Source organism: Aythya fuligula, chromosome 1 (assembly GCF_009819795.1).
Source record: "Aythya fuligula isolate bAytFul2 chromosome 1, bAytFul2.pri, whole genome shotgun sequence".
NCBI lineage: Eukaryota > Metazoa > Chordata > Aves > Anseriformes > Anatidae > Aythya > Aythya fuligula.
Window position 1 is genome coordinate 78207408 of NC_045559.1, and position 18192 is coordinate 78225599.

At 37.1% G+C, this 18192-nt stretch overlaps 1 protein-coding gene across 1 annotated transcript; it reads right to left on the reverse strand.

Moving 5' to 3' along the window:
• Positions 1-1835: 1835 nt before the first annotated feature.
• LOC116489009 (solute carrier organic anion transporter family member 1C1-like) lies at positions 1836-17720 on the reverse strand. The gene is made up of 14 exons (XM_032187081.1): positions 17661-17720; positions 15353-15494; positions 15133-15265; positions 12871-12986; positions 11946-12092; positions 11731-11829; positions 10643-10888; positions 8984-9148; positions 8221-8416; positions 6806-6968; positions 5571-5755; positions 4692-4756; positions 2631-2748; positions 1836-2052 (listed from the first exon to the last, which is right to left on the reverse strand). The coding sequence occupies exons 2-14, from the start codon at positions 15492-15494 to the stop codon at positions 1836-1838; spliced, it is 1992 nt and encodes a 663-aa protein (XP_032042972.1). The 5' UTR covers positions 17661-17720.
• Positions 17721-18192: the final 472 nt, after the last annotated feature.

Sequence of the window (18192 nt, forward strand, 5' to 3'; positions counted from 1 at the left end):
AAGCATTTTTTTCCCCAAGAAAAACCTCCAAAAGCAGGTTATGATCTTCTTGTGCCAGCCTTTGTTTCTGACATGAGAGACCAGTTTACTGACACATTCTTGACCTCACCAGCCTTGAGTAATACCTTCCTAAATCTGGTGCAGGCCGTAACTCTTTCTTCTGGCATTGATGATTCCTTATGCATAATTCTCATAATCTGTCATCTATAATTAGCTCTTGTTTTAGGTTCAAGCTGGTATACTCGTTCATATAAAATATGTTTTCAAAGGTTACAGATTTAGGATTAAAAATATCTCACCCAAAACTCTGTCCAGAGTCACCACTGGAAAATACATATGCCCCAAGATGCATTAATAAAATATCATCTGAACTAAGCAACTGAAAGACAGGGAGAACCAGACAGTTGCATTTACTTTCCCTGTCAAAAATCACTCCCAATTTCAACAGCTAGATAAGGTGGTTTGTTCATTTAGGTCCCACAAGTCATTCCTATGGCTTTATCTGGATATATTAAACAGATGCAAATACAATTTGACCAAGCAGAGTCATGCCAGTTTTTCTAGATGGCGAATGACTCCCTCAAGTAAGTATCACTTCATTTAGAAAAAAGTCCCATTCTTTTAATTTAGCTGCTACAATCACTGCTAAGTGACTGTCATGACAAACACTTAGAAAGACTCAGCATTTTGCTCAATGTACTTTTTTTTTTTTTTTTTTTTTTTAATCTAACATGTCTGTTAACCATGTCACACTAAACATTGAGCACCTATTTTAAAGTCTCAACCAGATAATTCATTCACTGTCGTTAAATGGTACACAAGTACACATCTTTTTATTTAAAGTAACAACAGTTGTCAAGCTTAGTGATGCAAATAGAATGAACTCAAATCAAGAAATACACAAAAGCAACTTTGAAAATATGAGCTAAAGGCTTGGGCTGAAAAAGTGCATGAAAACACAGATGAGTGTTTTGCCTGCCCATTGATGAATTTCTCCCAAAACAATAAAGATGGAACATCACAAATACATTATTTGCAATAGCCATAGGTGTAAAATTATTGTTTGAGTGTCCTCTGCTGGACACTACGTGGCATAGCAATGAAACTACTAGCATACATTGGATGAATTTTGCTAAGAAATCACTATAAAATTCAGAATAATTATTACATTTCATGCTGAATTAACTTAAAAAAAAAAAAAAAACGACACGTTTTTAATAAATTGCTACAACTTTGAGATTTGTAAGCATAATTATTTACTCTAAGGCATAAAACGTTCATCTGAATTAAGACAAAAATATTTCCTGGAAAAATACTGCTTTTGTTAATTTTGCAGTAGCAGTTTGTTGCAATGACTCACTTAAGGTGTAAGCATTTTGCTGGAAGGCTTTGTTTTTGTTTTGAATTCTGATTGATGAAATCACAATGCAACTGTAAGACTTGAGTTTGTCATTCTGACGTCACTCCACTGCACAGATCTGCGTATGGGATCCACGTCACATTTTGTGAGGCTTTTGTGACTGTTCTGCCACCATTCATCTTTGAACCCATTAAAAATTGTAGACTAGCTCTGTCGAGAATGCTAAGGGAGACTTTTCTGTATCTTTTCATCACTCTGTTCAGCTCCTATAATTTGTTCTGTCTGTTATTTATAGACAGGTATACGTAAGTCGATTTCATACTTATATGTACGTTTTTCTTATTGTTGTTCACAGATTTACTACCGGTTTGCCTTTCTGAACTTTCTAAACTATTATTTAATTATTCATGACAAAGTGAAAGCTGTTTTTAAAGGAAGCTGTCCTGATTCATGCCACACAGGTCTAGACGGCTTTCTAAATACATGATTCGTTCTCTGCATCAGGAGAACCCGCCAAATTTTCTTTGCTCTTGCAATTATCATCTTTATTCATGGGAACATCTTCTTTTCCTCCATTCTCTGTAGGTCTGGAGTTCTTATTTTGAAAGTGTTTCTTTATAAATGTAAAGAAAAGGATCGCAAGCAAGTAAGAAAGACCTCTCAACAATGCTGATAAACCAAGGTAGACATACCTGTGGGATAGAGCATAAAAGGTAGTGACAGATGTTATTTGTTTCTAAAGAAACTGAAGAAAATCACTTTTGAAGACTTTTAAGAATCACATATATACCAAATCCACATAATAGTTCAGGGGAAGACAATTTGAAAGCTAATGGCACAACAAAGTGGACATTTTGGCTAGTAAAAGCATCTGTTAAATATATAAAATTCTATTTGCTTATGAAAATAGTTGCAGAGGTAAATTTGTGTGTCTTTCCTCTTACTGGTAAATCATAAAGCCCTAGGTCTTTTAAATTGATTCAAATGATATTAGAATAGATATTTTCTAGATATTCCAAAAGTCCCTGTCATTGACACTAAAGGATTTTTGCACAATTTAAAAACTGGCTAAAAAGCCAAGAGTTTAAGATTTAATCCCAAAATTCCTCAATTTCAGGAATTCTGTGATGACCAAATCTGAGTCCAGAGCTAGTATCTGACCATGATGTTTGATCAGTGGCCTCATACATTATTACAGTATGACAGACCGAGGAGTTTCTACCTGTATAAAGGAAATGCATAAGGCTTTTGGTGCTCTACTTTGCCTTACCTGTATGCATTGGAGTCGTATAACCTGCAAGCCCCCCGCTGCCCACAGCTTCTGCTTCCCCATTTCAAGCATGTTTTGTCAATCAGTGCACCAAAATAAACTGGAGCAGGAATCCCAGCTGCAATAGAAAAAGCAAAAATGTCTCAAGATATCACAGGAAAAGATGTCTTTTTCAAAAGCAGCATTACGTTTTCTTAGTAGCAAGACATCTGCTGCAAAAGTGGTAATAGGTGGACTGTGGGGAACTTTTATCAGAATAACTTCAAGCTGGGACACCCTCTCAGTGCCCCAGGGAGCATCAGTTCCCAGGGAGTGTGGTCTAATGGTGGCCAGGCTTGTAGTTGAGCACACTGATTCTTCCATCATGCTGGTTTCTTGAGTGTGGCATCCAGTGCATGCCAAGCTGATGTGCGGGAGAGGTAGACCAGTTGTGTGTTTGCAGCACTGAACTGATACAGTTCCCACTTCTACACACAGCCTGAATTAACCAGGCTGGCTCTTCCCTTCGTCTGTCTGATAGTGTCTGGTAGTCAATTTGTCTGAAGGGATGCCACCAAGTATATGGGACTAGATGTACTGAATATGCTTTTCAAAAATGTCTATGGGAGTAGAGCAAATGAAATCCTTAGTGTGATTTGGCCAGATATAAGCTTATGCTTTACTGCAAAAGATGGCAGGCATGGGACAAAATCCTATCCTTGCTGAAGCAAGGGTGGGAACTGACTTCAGAGAAATATGTGCTTCAACATGCACAGGACCATGTTTCATGTTGTCTTTGCTTGTACATGGGCATCCTGTATTCTTAAATAGGAAATAATGTATTTTGTTGTAATAGGTATATTCTCAGCCTGTTGTATTTTAGGGCTCTTGTGAGAGTGTGAACTCAATAAGATATCTATAAAGGCCTGTAAGTTATGATCATTAGGGTTGTAGCCAAGATGATGGGAGAAATGCTGTTTTGGGATATTTGGAATATTGCTTACAGAAGGAAGAGCGGAGCAGATTTGATCTCCAAGTCAATGTAGATTAAAGCCAGCTTTCATAAATCAGTAACTGTGACTCTACACATTCTTACAATAGAACGAGCATACTCTCTGGAGGTGCTGAAGCAAAAGCTTATAAGAAAGGAGAAATTCTTTTTTTTTTTTAATGTTTTTGTTTTTATTTTTATTTTTATTTGTCCCACTGCCAGAAAAGTTCCAAGCTTGGCATTGTTTGTCCCGAGTGATGGGGGAGAAATTCTGCCCCTCCATTGTTTGAATAAGAAAGTACAAGAGGACAAAATGAGTGCGCTTTCCTGTCTCCAAATGTCTCATCATAATCCCGAGCAGAGACTACAGCCCAAATTTGGAAGCCGCTGTCATTTTTTTAGGCTCCATAGCAAATCCAGCTTGATTCTTAACACATATTTCTCAACATTTCTGAAAAGCTGGTATTCTTATTCCATCAACAAAGAGAACAGAAGAGAACAAAAGAAAACAGAGAAGTGTTTTCTTGCCAGCCTAGGCATGTTAATCAACCATCTCATTAGCTACTCTCAAATAAAATAAAAAAAAAAAAGAAAAAAAAAAAAAAAAAGGAGCATTGCTGCATGCTTAAAGGGAAATGAAATTTAACTTGTTACATTGTTCCAGGAAAGGAAGTTTTAGTGTAGAGAAAGCACTTTGCTATGGACACAGTTGTATTGGTGTTGAATGAAGTCCTGCTAGAGCACTTCTTTTGTGTTTTACTTGCAGCACTGCATCTCGATTAGCCACTGGTTTAATGGCAAGTTTGGAACCTTACAGAATTATTTCAAATTTCAAGATAAAATATAAACTTTTTCAGAAACTCTGCCCATTTTGGAACACCAGGCTCCTAGAGCGCAACACCATTTAATCAGCAGGTCAAATCTTTTCAAAGTTGTCAGCTGACTTACCAATGAACTCTGCAGAGTATGTTGGACCTTTAGGAACAACACAGAATGTTCAGCTATTTCACATATACATGTTTCACAAATGGTGATTGTATTGGTGCTATTCAAAGCCATGCAAAAAAGCATCTTAGAATGATTTCACTTACCTAGTGTTCTCATAATGAGTGTGTATAGACCAACTGCAAGAGCTTTCAACTCTGGCTGAACGCATCTGAAAGATGGATAAGAAGGATTTGCCTATCAAGTGTTTAGACATGCCTATTAAATTGCTGTTAATTTCCTCAGATTGAACACTCTTAATGACAGAAAGTCAAGCTTTGCAAGGAGAATGCTTCCTACGATTGCTGAAAATATGCTAAGTGCTATGAAAAAGGTGAATGAATCTATTGTTTTCTATCACATATCTATCTCCTGGGAAGTCCATTCACTAAGTATAATTAGAGAATTGAAATTTTAAAATCATTATCACAGTCTATACTAGTGTTAATGAAATGGGCTCCTCAACTGCTTTGATTCCATAGCATACATTTTCCTCACCTGATAGAAACACCATATTGTCCTAGAACAAAAATGTAGTGAGTAGCAATATTTGTGCAGCATCTTTCTTATACCTGAATGACACTCCTCAGTACAACACTACATCTAGAACTACACAAAGCCATCTGGCAACATGACCATCTGTTTCATGAGGAACCACACTTCAAGCGTCCAATATGTGCACTGATGTTGAATCCATTATATATCCAGTCTCTGACATCTCCTTACAAATATTAACATAGTCAACACTCAGAAAAATGTCTCAAAGCAATGAGGAAGGGAGATGAGCTTGTATTGTCTTTTCTGTGCTCATTTAGGGTGAGATAATGCCCTCAGGACTCCCATGAAATTTATCACTAGTACATTTTTCTACTAATTGAAATTTTTCCTTGGATTACTGAAACATATATGTAAAATTGCATATGTGGTTCTGAATCATTTTGATCCCTGCATTGGAAAAGTTCAATCATCAGCACAGTTTTACTTACCTAAACATAATCATGTATGCTGGTGTGCCTCCCAACGCATAACAAAAGCCACTTATGACTTGTATTACTGTATAATAAATAAACTTCTTTGAACAATCATCACTTTTGGGACATTGCCCCAAGGTGACAGAGTTATTTCCTGACCATGAACTGCTGGCTTTAAGACAGCTGCAGTTATGGAAGACCTGGAAGACACAAAACGGATTTTGTGGGACATTGCTCACACAATGGGGAATCCTGCCTTCAGACATAGGCAGAGTCTGAAGCCCTTCTAAGCATCCTGTTTTTTTCTTGCTTGCCTTTCTTGAGGCAATGGGCAGCAGCTTCTTTTCTTTTCTACAAATGCTCAGATTAGGAAGGGATGTTACAGCATCTTTTTATCAGTGGACACAGTATCACTTTTTGGAAGATGTTGAAGACCTTCAAGACCTCTGAACCTGTCCTCAGCCTTTGTGTGCCTGAAGACCAGTTGAAGGGGAACAGCAAGGTTCAAGGGAACGTGCTAGTTGTCTCCACCTGTTAATTGACTTTGTGAAAATGCCAGGATCACTTGTCCCTCTTTTCTGAGGCTGATCCACCAGAGGTACCTCACAGCTGTAAGAAGCAGCTACCTGTCAAGACACAACTCATATAGACCCCTGCCCAAGATCAGCAGTAGGTGTACAGATAGCTTAAGAGCAATAGCTTTTAATTAGGCCTTGTGGGGCATGGGGATCTGCTTATGTAAGGGGAACTGTGGTCCATGAACCTTAACCTCTACAGAGGCAGGCTTGTGTTGTAGGCAAAAGTTCCACTCTCATAGACATTTAGACTTGCCTTTTAAACTGCTGTTACAATACTGATGTGTATCATGGGAGATATTATGGCATGTTAGTGTAATTTAACTACTGGTTAAAAAACTTCAGGGTGGCCAAAATGAGATTTATGAGAAGCAAATCACAGGCAACCTTCAGACAACATATAAACACTCTGAATCACTAGTTTCTCACATTCAGTCCACAAAAGATGAAAGTTAGTATCTACAACAAAGAGCTAGGGCTTTTTTCTTAATCTGCAATAATTCAGAGAAATGTCTATGTCTTCTATGCTGTTCGTAGCCACAAATCATAAATACTTTACTGACCTGACTGTTCCCCAGTAAATTTGGTTTCCCTTAAAAGCATTATACTGCTGAAATCCTGATTTTAAATGGAAAATAAGCTAGTAAAAAAACAGAAGCTGGAGCAGGCTCTTACCATGCTTTTTCCATGTCCCACTGAAGTTGTACATCCAGCTAGACATGCTGAAATGTATGTCAGTCCATTGTCCCCACATACAGGATCCCACACATTGGTGGCACATTTGCAGTCAGAATTGCAGTCAGAAAACATGGCATTTTCATGGTATGGAATTGGTTTGCTTGTTAAGTTAAGTTGAGACAGAGTAAGAACAACTCGACAGAGTAAGAATAACTTTTAATGCAACAATGATGTCAGCATAGCCCTTTACACACAATGGTGTCATTGTTACGAAACCCATCTCACAAGCCCAGGATATGTATTTTGAGTCTCTGCAATATTGATCTCTTTGCTTCAGATTCCATGCTACTCACACTCATATTAAAGTGATCACTAATTTACATAGAATGTTATAGCAAATAAAGTAGCTGCTACTGATTCTAGATTCTAGATCAGCTGATACTGATTCTACTTTCAGACATCCTGAACTGAGTTCTGTAACAGGGGGGATGTCTTCCCACATCTTCTTTCTTGTTTAACTAAGCTTATGTGCTTGGCATCTCTTTCATCTCAGAGCTTACTAAACACATTTCCTAGGCCACTATTTGGGTTTTTAATGAACGTGTTGCAGGGAACAGGGCAAGAGGCAGACAATTAGTTCTCAGCTTCCATAAAATGTTAAAATCCTTGGCATCCTGCCTGTCGTGTTCTATATTTTCAGCTTTGAACCAGTATGCCTTGATTAATGAACTGCATTGTCAAATTGATGAACTGTGGGTAAGCCTCCATGGAGATGCAGAAAGGGCCCCACCAGCCATGAAATACTCTTAGTAAGATGGACATGAGATAGTGCCAACCCATATGCTAGTGTTTTGTTGGGCCCTTTGGATCGATGTTCTTGCACAAACCCACTATTCTGGTATCTTTATTCACTCCAGGAAAAAATAATAGCTTGTAACTTTTAAACCCTGGTTCTATCTTGAGAGGAGAGAACAACTTCAGTAGGCATAAAATCTTCATTTTAGTTTACAGCAGTCTGAAAGTCTAGGATGCAGCAGTCTTTCTATCTCTGTGCAGAATGTGCTACCAATGCTCCGGTACATACACTTCACCTTTTTACTGGGTCTGAATGCACTCTGCAAGAAGATTACTTCTGGTGTAGAGATAGCACTAAGTGAAACAGCAGTGCCACTTCCACAGAAGCCAAAACCTTCATTGGTAGTGATGCAATTTTGCTAATGTGTTTCTAAGTAAATTTCAACAAGTGTTGCACTTTGGCAGGCTGACACTCTGCTGACCAACAAAACTATGACAATGACACTTGTTAGTGTTTTCTTCCTCTAAGCATGTTCCCATTTTATCCTTGGTATCTTAGTATATTATTTGAACTATTGCTGCCATGAAGAAAAACATAGTCTTCATTTTATACTCACCCATCATAGGACACTGTTATTCCTGCTACCACATGGTTCTCACAGCCAACAAAAAAGTGCAAGAGAGTGAGGACATAAGACACAAATGACATGCTAAATGCAAACTTGGTTGCTCCAATGATGCCCATTTTATACTTTTTCATTATGAGCCCTCCTAGGAAAATCCCAATACCAACAGGGGGTAAGGATGTCAGTCCTGAAAGAGATTGTTGAAGGGGAATGTTCAAATAAAAGAGTAACACTGAGCTTATGAGCCAAACTCTGTCCTCAGGCTGACGTCCCTGGCAGCTGAAAGTTGTATTATAATGAGTCTAAGAGGCTTTCTGCTCAGCCTAATCCTTGGGTTGTGTATGTTATTTTGAAGTGTCTAACTCTCAACCCCCCCTGTATGCCCAGCTAGTTGACACAGCGTTTTGCTCCCACTTGGCAAGGTACCCAGCAGTCAGATGTTGAAGCATTTTAAACTCCCACACACGATTCATTGAATATTTTCGGTGCTTTTGCTATAATAATAGAATATAGTATAAATAATTGAATGGAATATTACATACATATATACAAATATAAAGAATATAATCCAATTATTTATTATGGTTCCATAGACACCAAAACTGTAGCTTATATGTTGACTTCATCTAATTCAAGTTTGGAGAGACTGCCATTTACATCAGTCTGTTCTACATGGAATTCAGTCCCAGAAACAGAATGACACAACTTTTCCCCATGCACCTTTTACAAGATAAACAGTTACAGTGTAACTCACCTATTAGAAAGTTAGATTTAGATGTAGATTGTCCATATTGCTGTTCCATGTACTTTGGCTTGTAAGTCAAGAAACCAATAAAGCTACTGAACTGTAACAGTGAGCAACATAAAAATGTAAAGTACATTCGATTACTCAATATTTTTTTCAGGGAGGTATAGAAATCTGAAAGAAAGGGATATATGAGTTGGCTTTGAAATATACATGTACATGAAATAATTACTGGTGAGTAATCTGTGACATTTAGGGCAAAATGCTTCTCTTAGATGTCCAAGGGCAAGTCCTACTGATCTTCATTTGCTTGTGAGTATCTGAAAACAAACCATGCTCTTGAAAACTCCAGAGGTTGAGATAAGGAGAAAGAGCCTTAAAAGAACACAGAACTGCAGATTAAGGCCTGAATCCTATAATGAGAAGAAAAAAGGGCTCCTTTCTGAAGCAGAGACTTGTTTTAGCTTACTTGAATATCATCACAGTTTCAAGGCTAAGTGCCAACTGCTTTGTGGAGATGGTCCAATGGCATATCTTCCACTGTGATCTGAACTAAGACAGTAGAATATTTCTGATGATGGAAAGCCATCTCTTCCCTTCACCTTTTCCCCCTTATTGTAAGGACTGCACAATTAGAAGTGGCATTTTAGCCTGCCATATTTTCCTCTGGCAGCAACGCATTTCAGAGTCTCTATGAGCTCCATGAGTTCTACAACAATCAGAAAGATAATTTGGTTTCCTATATTGCAAAGGAGCCCTCTAGTGTTTTCTTTAGCTCCTGATACTGAAATTTTGTTTCCACTATTCAAATTTGTATTGCAAACTTTCAGAGATAGGTTCCACTCAGGCAGTGATACATACAGAACCTCATAGAATTACAGAATCATTTAAGTTGGAAAAGATCTCTAAGATCAAGTCCAACCATTAACCTAGCACTGCCAAGTCTACCACTAAACCATGTCCCTGAGCACTACATCCACACATCTTTTAAATACCCCAAGGGATGGAGACTCAGCCACTTCCCTGGGAAGCCTGTTCCAATGCTTCACAACCCTTTCAGTGAAGATTTTTTTCCTAAAATCCAAACCTAAACCTCCCCTGGCACAACTGGAGGCCATTTCCTCTTGTCCTGTGGTTGTTGCTTGGGAGAAAAAATGGAATTTTTCCTCATTTTTGGGAACACAAAGAACTAACTGTCATCCAGGCCATTTTTTTTCTTATACTGATAGCTTGAATAAATTAATTTTATTTAGCACTAGACCATTGACCTCAAAAAAAAAAAAAAAAAGGAATAACTACTTTTACTATGCATTTTGCCTCTTCTCTCTCTCTCCCCTTTCCTTAAAAACAGGTAAAAGAGTGCTTGGAGACATCACACATTATTTATATGCAGTATTATTTTATGGAAATTTTCAAGGTTTTAATTGAAAGTTTTAATGAATGTTAATCGTCTATCATTTTCATTGGCAATCTCTGCTCTGTCATATGCTGTTCTTGAAGAAGCTCCTTAACTTCTCGTAATACTTATTGGACACTTCCTTTCCTGGGGATAGCTAACTCATTTAGAATGAAGTGTATGGGAGACAAAATATTCTGAAGAACTATCACATTTCTGCAGTACTTTGTGCCAATTACTTTCCATATTTATACAACATACAAAACACTTGCCTTTCATCATTGTTGACCACTTCATTGGCTTAGGTTCTGCAGGAGTAAGTGTCTTCCTGATGGCTCCCGTATTTTCCAGGAGACTAGATGAAGTTTTGTCATGATTAGCTTCCCCTGGCTTTTTCAGACTCTTTGGCAGGAAGCAAAATGGAATAGCAGCTAGGAAACTGATTACTCCACCTATTAAAAAACCAAGCCACCATGCACCCACCCAGCGGGAATCTTGTGGAGTGATAGTGATGCTTCCTAGAAATAAAAGAAACAGAACCAAGTTACTTAAATGAGACAAAACTTCCCACTTTTTGTCTGCTAAAATGGCTACATTTTTGCAATGGCTGAATTTCAGTGGTAATGATAATTATCTAATGAGAGGTCTTTCACCCATTGAAGGCATCAGGAATGATACCCTCAATGGCGTTGTTTAATCTGTCTGTCTGCATCTTATCTTGAGTGCCATTCTGTGTCACACCGGATAACCTAGAGGTCCTTATCCAACACCTAGGAAACTGAGTGGCCAGGAAACACCATCTCAGAGGTGATTCCTGCCTCTTAAGGGAATATGATGTAGGGCCATAGCCACCACTTATGGGGATTACCCTGCTCCCTTTAGCATTCTGTGGATGTGATTACATACATGTGTTTTCTTTTCATTCAAATAAGCAAGAACTGGCAAAAAGAATATAGGCTACTGCAAACATTAAATGAATTGTAAGTAACATTAAATGCCCAGCTGAAAGAGCTGGTAATCCAATAAAACAAGATAATTGGTGTGCTAACAGAACCCTCTTATTAAGATCCCAATTTAGAAAAACTTTGGTCTGTAAGAGTTCTTGGTACTAATGTTTAAAATTAAATGTATATTTTAATCCTTCAAACCTAAAGGAGGATTCTAAAATATTTTCCTTGTATAATTCTGCCTTTGTCCTAAAAGCTTTCAGAAATTTATAACAAAGTCTATAATAAAATTATCATAATTTAGGTAATTGAAATATAGTTTAATTAATACAGTTAATATAAAAAATCTGGTGTAGAGGAACCTGTTGGCAACAGGCATTAGGTTACTTTCACTTTACCTCTGCTTCACTTACCTAAATCCACAAATCCAACATCCACATATAGTTTGGCACATAAAGATCCCAGCAGGAAACCAAACATTGGGCCGAACATGCCTATTGTGTGCAAACATGCTGGAAATATAATGAAGCAAATGCTAGTAAATTTCAATGGCTTAATGTTTTCTTCTGCAGAGGATGATCAACCTCTCACACTAAGAATCTCTCAGTTTACTTTATGTTGAGATTACCTACGTATACAGGAACATCCTCTTCCTTTGCAAAATCATCAAGATAAGAAATGCCCAGTGGTGTTATTGGAGTCTCACCAATTCCACGTAACATATTTCCCAGTAAGATATATATCCACATGTATGATGATGGTTCCTTCTCACAATCTGTAGATAATGAGAGGTTACGTTTTCATAATAGAATAGTTGAATGGGGAATAGTGACAAATCAGAGGAAATTCAGCACATGATCTTAACTTAGTATTTAAGGCATTAACAGCATTCGCCTTATGGAAGTTTAATGGCAGGCTGTATTATAACTTTTAATAATCTTTTAGTACCACTTTCCTCCACCCCCATTTTATTTGGTTTCTAAAGATACAGATAAATATCACCCATCAGAAAAAATGTCCATATGAAAAAAAATACAGACTGATATTATCATAAATATGTTATCTGTCATATAAAACTAGAAGTTTTTAGAAGATTGGTGGGACACAGCTTGACTTTTTCTCTATCTGTGACAACATGTATAACAGCTGTATTCCATATTTTAAGTAAGATCATAGAGATCTCCATTTATTTCCAGTTAACTCTGTGCGACTTCACCCCCCTCCATATCTCTTCCAACCCCCAAGCCCCTGGTTCTGAGTAACTGAATCCCTGCAGAAATCTCTTTGCATCTCCTTCAGTGTTAGGGTCATTTTATTACAATTCGGAAGTGAGAACATAGGAAAACTGGGATCTGGATCCTAGTAATTTGTGTTTGCTGAATATTTCTTCAACAGATTTAATGAACAAAATGCACTGAAGTGTTGGTAACGTTCTCAGGTAAGTAGAGACTGAGGTTAGAAACCTAATTGGGAATCTTGTATTGGGTAATAAGTTACTCCACTTGCAACCAAAGGTAAAACTAACTCCTGTATTTGTGCTTACAGTTCCTTACCTGATTTGGAAGTCTCCAACAAGGTTTTGTTCACATCTTGACGAAGGGAACATGGATTTATGCTTGAAGTTAAGTTGGCTGAAGGTGCTGTATGTGATGCTGTCTCATACTTATAACTGAAAACACACAATATTACATTTAGAAGCAATGATCAGTAGGTAAATACCAGTGCAGTAGGGCAGGAACAATGCAACTGCTGTTTCCCTAAAGAGAAAGTTATTTTTGTTTAAATATCAATCCAGACTGCTACTGAAGGAACAAGAAGGAAAATTACTGAGCATATTTTAAAAATATGGAATAGCAAAAATAAAGAGCAAATAAAAGTTAGAATCGTGCATTTGGAAGACAAAACCTTTTAAGCTGGAAAGATCAAAAGGGCTTTTGAAAGCAATTCAGATAGGGCTGAATTTCTGCTATCAACATTTAGGGTCTATTCCAAGTGAGATCCCTATGTTGACCAAACTGTGGAGGAGAAAAAGGAAAATCTCTGGATTGTGAGTCTCCCTTTTTATCTTAGATACATATTTGTGGGAGGATGGGGAAGATGTAAGGAATGGAGAAGTCATCCTCAGGAGGTATCTATTTGCCAGTTATTTGGCATTGGATTTAGAAATAGTTGTTGTATAGTAGCAGGTAGATAAATATAGTGTTTAAATGACACTCTATCTGTGTATATGGGAAGCAAACTGAGCATCTCAGGTGCTGGAAGTTTTTTGACTGCTTTAGCATCATGCTTTTCCCAGATATGAGCCCCATCGAGTGCAAAGTACACTGAGTTTAGAAAGAACAACGTGGTAAAACACACACTGCTTCTAGGAATTAGGCTGGCTCTATTAGACAAGGCAGGCTTATTTTTGAGGTTGAAACAAAGAGTGTTCATCACAGGAGATAGTGCATAATTTCCTCATGAAAATTGAGGTCCAAATTCATGAGAGACTTTATGAGTTTCCCAGTGTAGATGAGACAGATACATAGCTTGGCTTAAGCACTGGAAAATACAAGTCTTAATACTAGTGCAAGATCCACTATCGTGACAAAAAATATATATGTGTGTATATATATATATGCATTCTGTAGGTTTCTTTTTGCATTAGTATAGCTTAAATTATTCTAATACACTTAAGAGAGCAACAGAAATGTGTTTCATTATGTTATCACTGTATCAAAGCTATAGCTAGAAACATTATTGCATATAAGCAAAATACAGTAATTCTCTGAATCAGGAGAAGATGCATAGAAATTATTTTAACCAGCCACGGTAAGTCAATTTAACCAGACATGAGCATTTGGAACAGAAAATGCCCTTGGACCAGTTCTATGAGCACTGATGCATCTGCTGGCTCTGAAGCTGAAAGGCTGCTTTGTGTGAGCAGTTGCTACAGAACAGCACAGAATTTGTTTCACAAATACACCATCTTACACAAGAAGGTTTTGGTTTCCTCTTTCAAGGAGATGGATTTCTTCCAGTGAGGACTTCTGTAGGTTGATTTCTTCAATGAGTAATCTCTGGAGCCCTGATTTTACATGAGAGTTACTCATTACTATAAATAAAGTCATATTTCAGGTAGAGATATTCACCAGTATAAGGTTATCAGCTCAGAGCTGGTTGAGGTTCTGCTCAAAACAGCACAAATTTCAACTTTTTTTTTTTTTCAAATCATATAGGTGACTTCTATATTATGTGAATTCTGATAGCTATATGAAATTTGGTTCATAATAATTTGACTTTCCATACTACGTTATCCTGACATCTGTTAGCAAACAGCCATACCACATTATTATATTACCACCGATTTTCTCAATAAGGTGTTCTTACAGTTAGCCATTCAGAAAGAGTATATAATTTGTTAAATAAATAGTATCAGGGTAGTAGCATAGTTGAAGACTTTCAAAGAACGTGATTTTTTAAATAAAACATGTATTTCTATTGATTTTGTAAAATGACTTACTTCTCTGTCTCTTCCCTGCACAAGTCTGACTGAAAATGAAAGCATATGGATTTTCATGTTGTTTTTGTTGTGTTTTTTTGTTGTTGTTGTTGTTGTTGTTTGTTTTGTTTTGTTTTCCAGAAGTTGATCTTTTACTTCAGAAGAGTCATATTTTTTCAACCAGATATAATGAATAGTGGTGTGCAATTCATTGCACATTAAAGTGAGGTGCTATAGGTTTTTGGAAATCTAAGTCTTAAAATATAGCAGCTTTCATTCAAAAATCAGAAAGCAATATCTAATTTCACTGAAATTAGTCTTGATAAGTACTTACTATCCCATGAAGAAATGAGGCATTGCTGTTAAAAGACTCCCTAAAGCCATAGTAAAGCATCCAACAGCAATGACTTTGGGCCTGTGAAGTTTAGCTCCAAAGTAGCTTACAAATGCAATCACCAGCAAATTACCTAGAAAGTAATGAACCAAAATTAATGTCAGATGCTACATCTCGTAGTTCTCTAAACAGTCTGCTGCATGTTACAGAATATTATTACCCATCTCAAAGCTCCCATCAATGAAACCAACGGTAGAAGTTGGAAGGTCAAACCTTCGTTCAATTTGTGTGATGGAGCTTTTCATAATTACACCAGACAATGCTTTACTGAAGTAGCTGAATGACAAAGCAGCAAGAAACATCTGAGGGAAGATTAAGGCAAAAAAATAATTAGAAGTATGGACAGGAAAACTGGTAACATAGAGATCAAAATATTCGTAAAACTGTGCAGAACAAGCATCATGTTTATTTGTTACTGAAATTGCAGTGACAACATTGTGTGTGAATTTTCTTGTACCCTAGTTATGAGAGAGTGGTGCCAGGGTGGACTCACTGATGTTTGCTCCCTGCTTAGGTTTTCCCCACAGCAAAGGACTGGTAGTGGGCGCTGCACTGAAAGCAGGCACTTGCTTTATTCATGTTCAGGGTTGCAATGGCTGACAATGGTCAGACAGCCTGATCTTTCCTGCCTTGGTGGTCAGAGGTATTGCAGAGGAGGAATCCTTTGGACTGTAAAACTTAAATTTGGCAGACAACTCACTGGGGACTGTTTACCTTACTGGCATCCTGTGGTTAAATTTATCAAAAAGCTGAGGCCCATATTGGGCAATCAAAATGGTGAGATTTCTAGATATCACAGAAATGTAAAAATTTGCCACAGGTGAAATACCTCATCAAGATAGATTTAATGAAACTAGTCCAACCTAAAATTAATCTTAGCTCCAATTATTTTCTGCTTCGGCCACTTACTTTATCTCAGTTCATAACCATATAGCTAGCCATGGCACCAAAATGGCTTTATGGCTTTATGCAAGTTTTCATGGTATTCTAGTATATGGAAGGCAGTACAGGCTGATTTGAGTTCCTCTCTGTCTAAAATATATTTTGAAATATGTGAATCATGTCTGTGTTGCTTCTATATCATGTATTTCCTAAAGGAAAGCTTGGCATTCTTTGTAATTTTATAGTTACTTCCACTAACACACATTGTGGCTTTTGCAAATAAAGGTGTATTTGATAACAAGTTAAACTAAGTTTGTTTAAATATTATCTAACTATTTCAACATAATCTAAAAACAAATAGACTTATTGCTCACTGGGTAAAAGTTCCAATACAGCACAACTTTGGGTAAGTAAACAAAAGTCAATATATGTTCAAACTTTGCAATTCTATCTACTGTAAGAAATGAAGTCAAGCACATGCTTGAAAATAGGTGCATTTATTTTGTTTTAGTCAAGGAATAAAGAAAAAATCACATAAGTGAAGGCTTTTGTCCTGACCAGTTTTGGATTTCCTGAGTTCAACTGACAAAAAATCTGTGAGAACCATCTTTCCTGCCTTATGCCAGCAGTGGTCTCAGAGGTTTTGGCTGAAATTGCAAACTGCTGATAAGCATGAAAACACAAACAAAAATGACATAGATGTTTTGGGTTTGAAAATGCAGTCCCCATGTAAACCCTAAAATATTTGACAGGAATGTGAGGTAGAAGAACAGTTTGTCTTTTGTTACGTGCAAGGTATTATGTCTACTAAACTCTAATTGCCATAAAGTCAGTCACAGGATGTTGCAGATACAGATCCACAGTCTTGAAGCATTGCCCATGTATATGATGGCAAAGTTTGTCCTGTGAGTCTCCTGTGAGCTTAGATTCTATTTTTACAGATGTATATGGGTGGCAGATGTGAGTCAGATAAAAGAAGAAATGTAACAAAGTTTGCCTGATCCTCGAGCCAAACCACTCCGGGTGTCTGAGAGGTTTACAGTTGCCTATATTTTACAAATAATCTTTTATTTGTACCTCAGCCACAAGTAGTAAATACTGAAGTCTTTAACAAGAAAGCAAAAACCTCACTAGTTTACTACCTTTGTTCAGTCTGTTGTTCCTGTGTTCTCCTGAAAACGTAAGTGCTTGCATGAATCAATGGATTACACGAAGTCCTGGAATATGATTCAGCTCACCTCGTTTTAGCTCTAAAAATGGGTATTGATAACAACCTCTAGACTTCAATGTTACCTGTTTTAGGATGTTTCAAGTCTTCCACTGGAGACTACCTGCCTTCAGTGACCAAAATGGGGACTTAACTATAAGTAATTAAAGAGTAAATATGTTAGATTAGAATTTTTATTTTATTTTATTTTTAGGGCAAAGTTAGATGAGATCCAACCCTTCCCTGCACCTACAGTATGTATTTAGTTCCAGAAAAGACAGGGGGAACAAGAAGTAAGTAAACTGTAATGCCAAATCTTGAATGAGATTTCTTAACATATTACATCAGTAATTTGTGGTGATATTGATAAGAACCAAACCTTTAGTCCTGTGCAACAGGTAGTCTTCTTTTTGACTGGTAGATTTTTGTTTGCTTCATCATCCAAAAGCTGGACAGGCTCTGCTTCCTGATTTGAGTCATCAACATTGCTGGATTCAGTTTCCACTGTCATGGTTGATTTGTCTACTGAGTGATCTGAACCTAAGAGAAAACAATAATAGATATAAAAATACATATGTCAAAATAGAGTTGTTTGATAATTTTTCTAATGAAACAGTAGTTATGAGAAAACACTGAGATGGTGAAACTGAATCTTTCCACTGGAAAGGTTTGGCTCAATGACTTAGATCTTTAAAAGCATATACCTGTTTAAATTTGGAAGTATCTTGTTTTGACATCTTTCTTTTAAAGTGAAATGCCCCTTCACTCTCTCTACTGCCCCTACCTCTCACCCCATTTTTTTTCTTTTTTTCTGTCTATAGTGATTTTAATGCTAAAAAGACTATTTCCACAAAAGAGTAAGAGGAAAAGTCTCTGTCCAAAAGTGAATTAGAGGGGTCAATATAGCATCA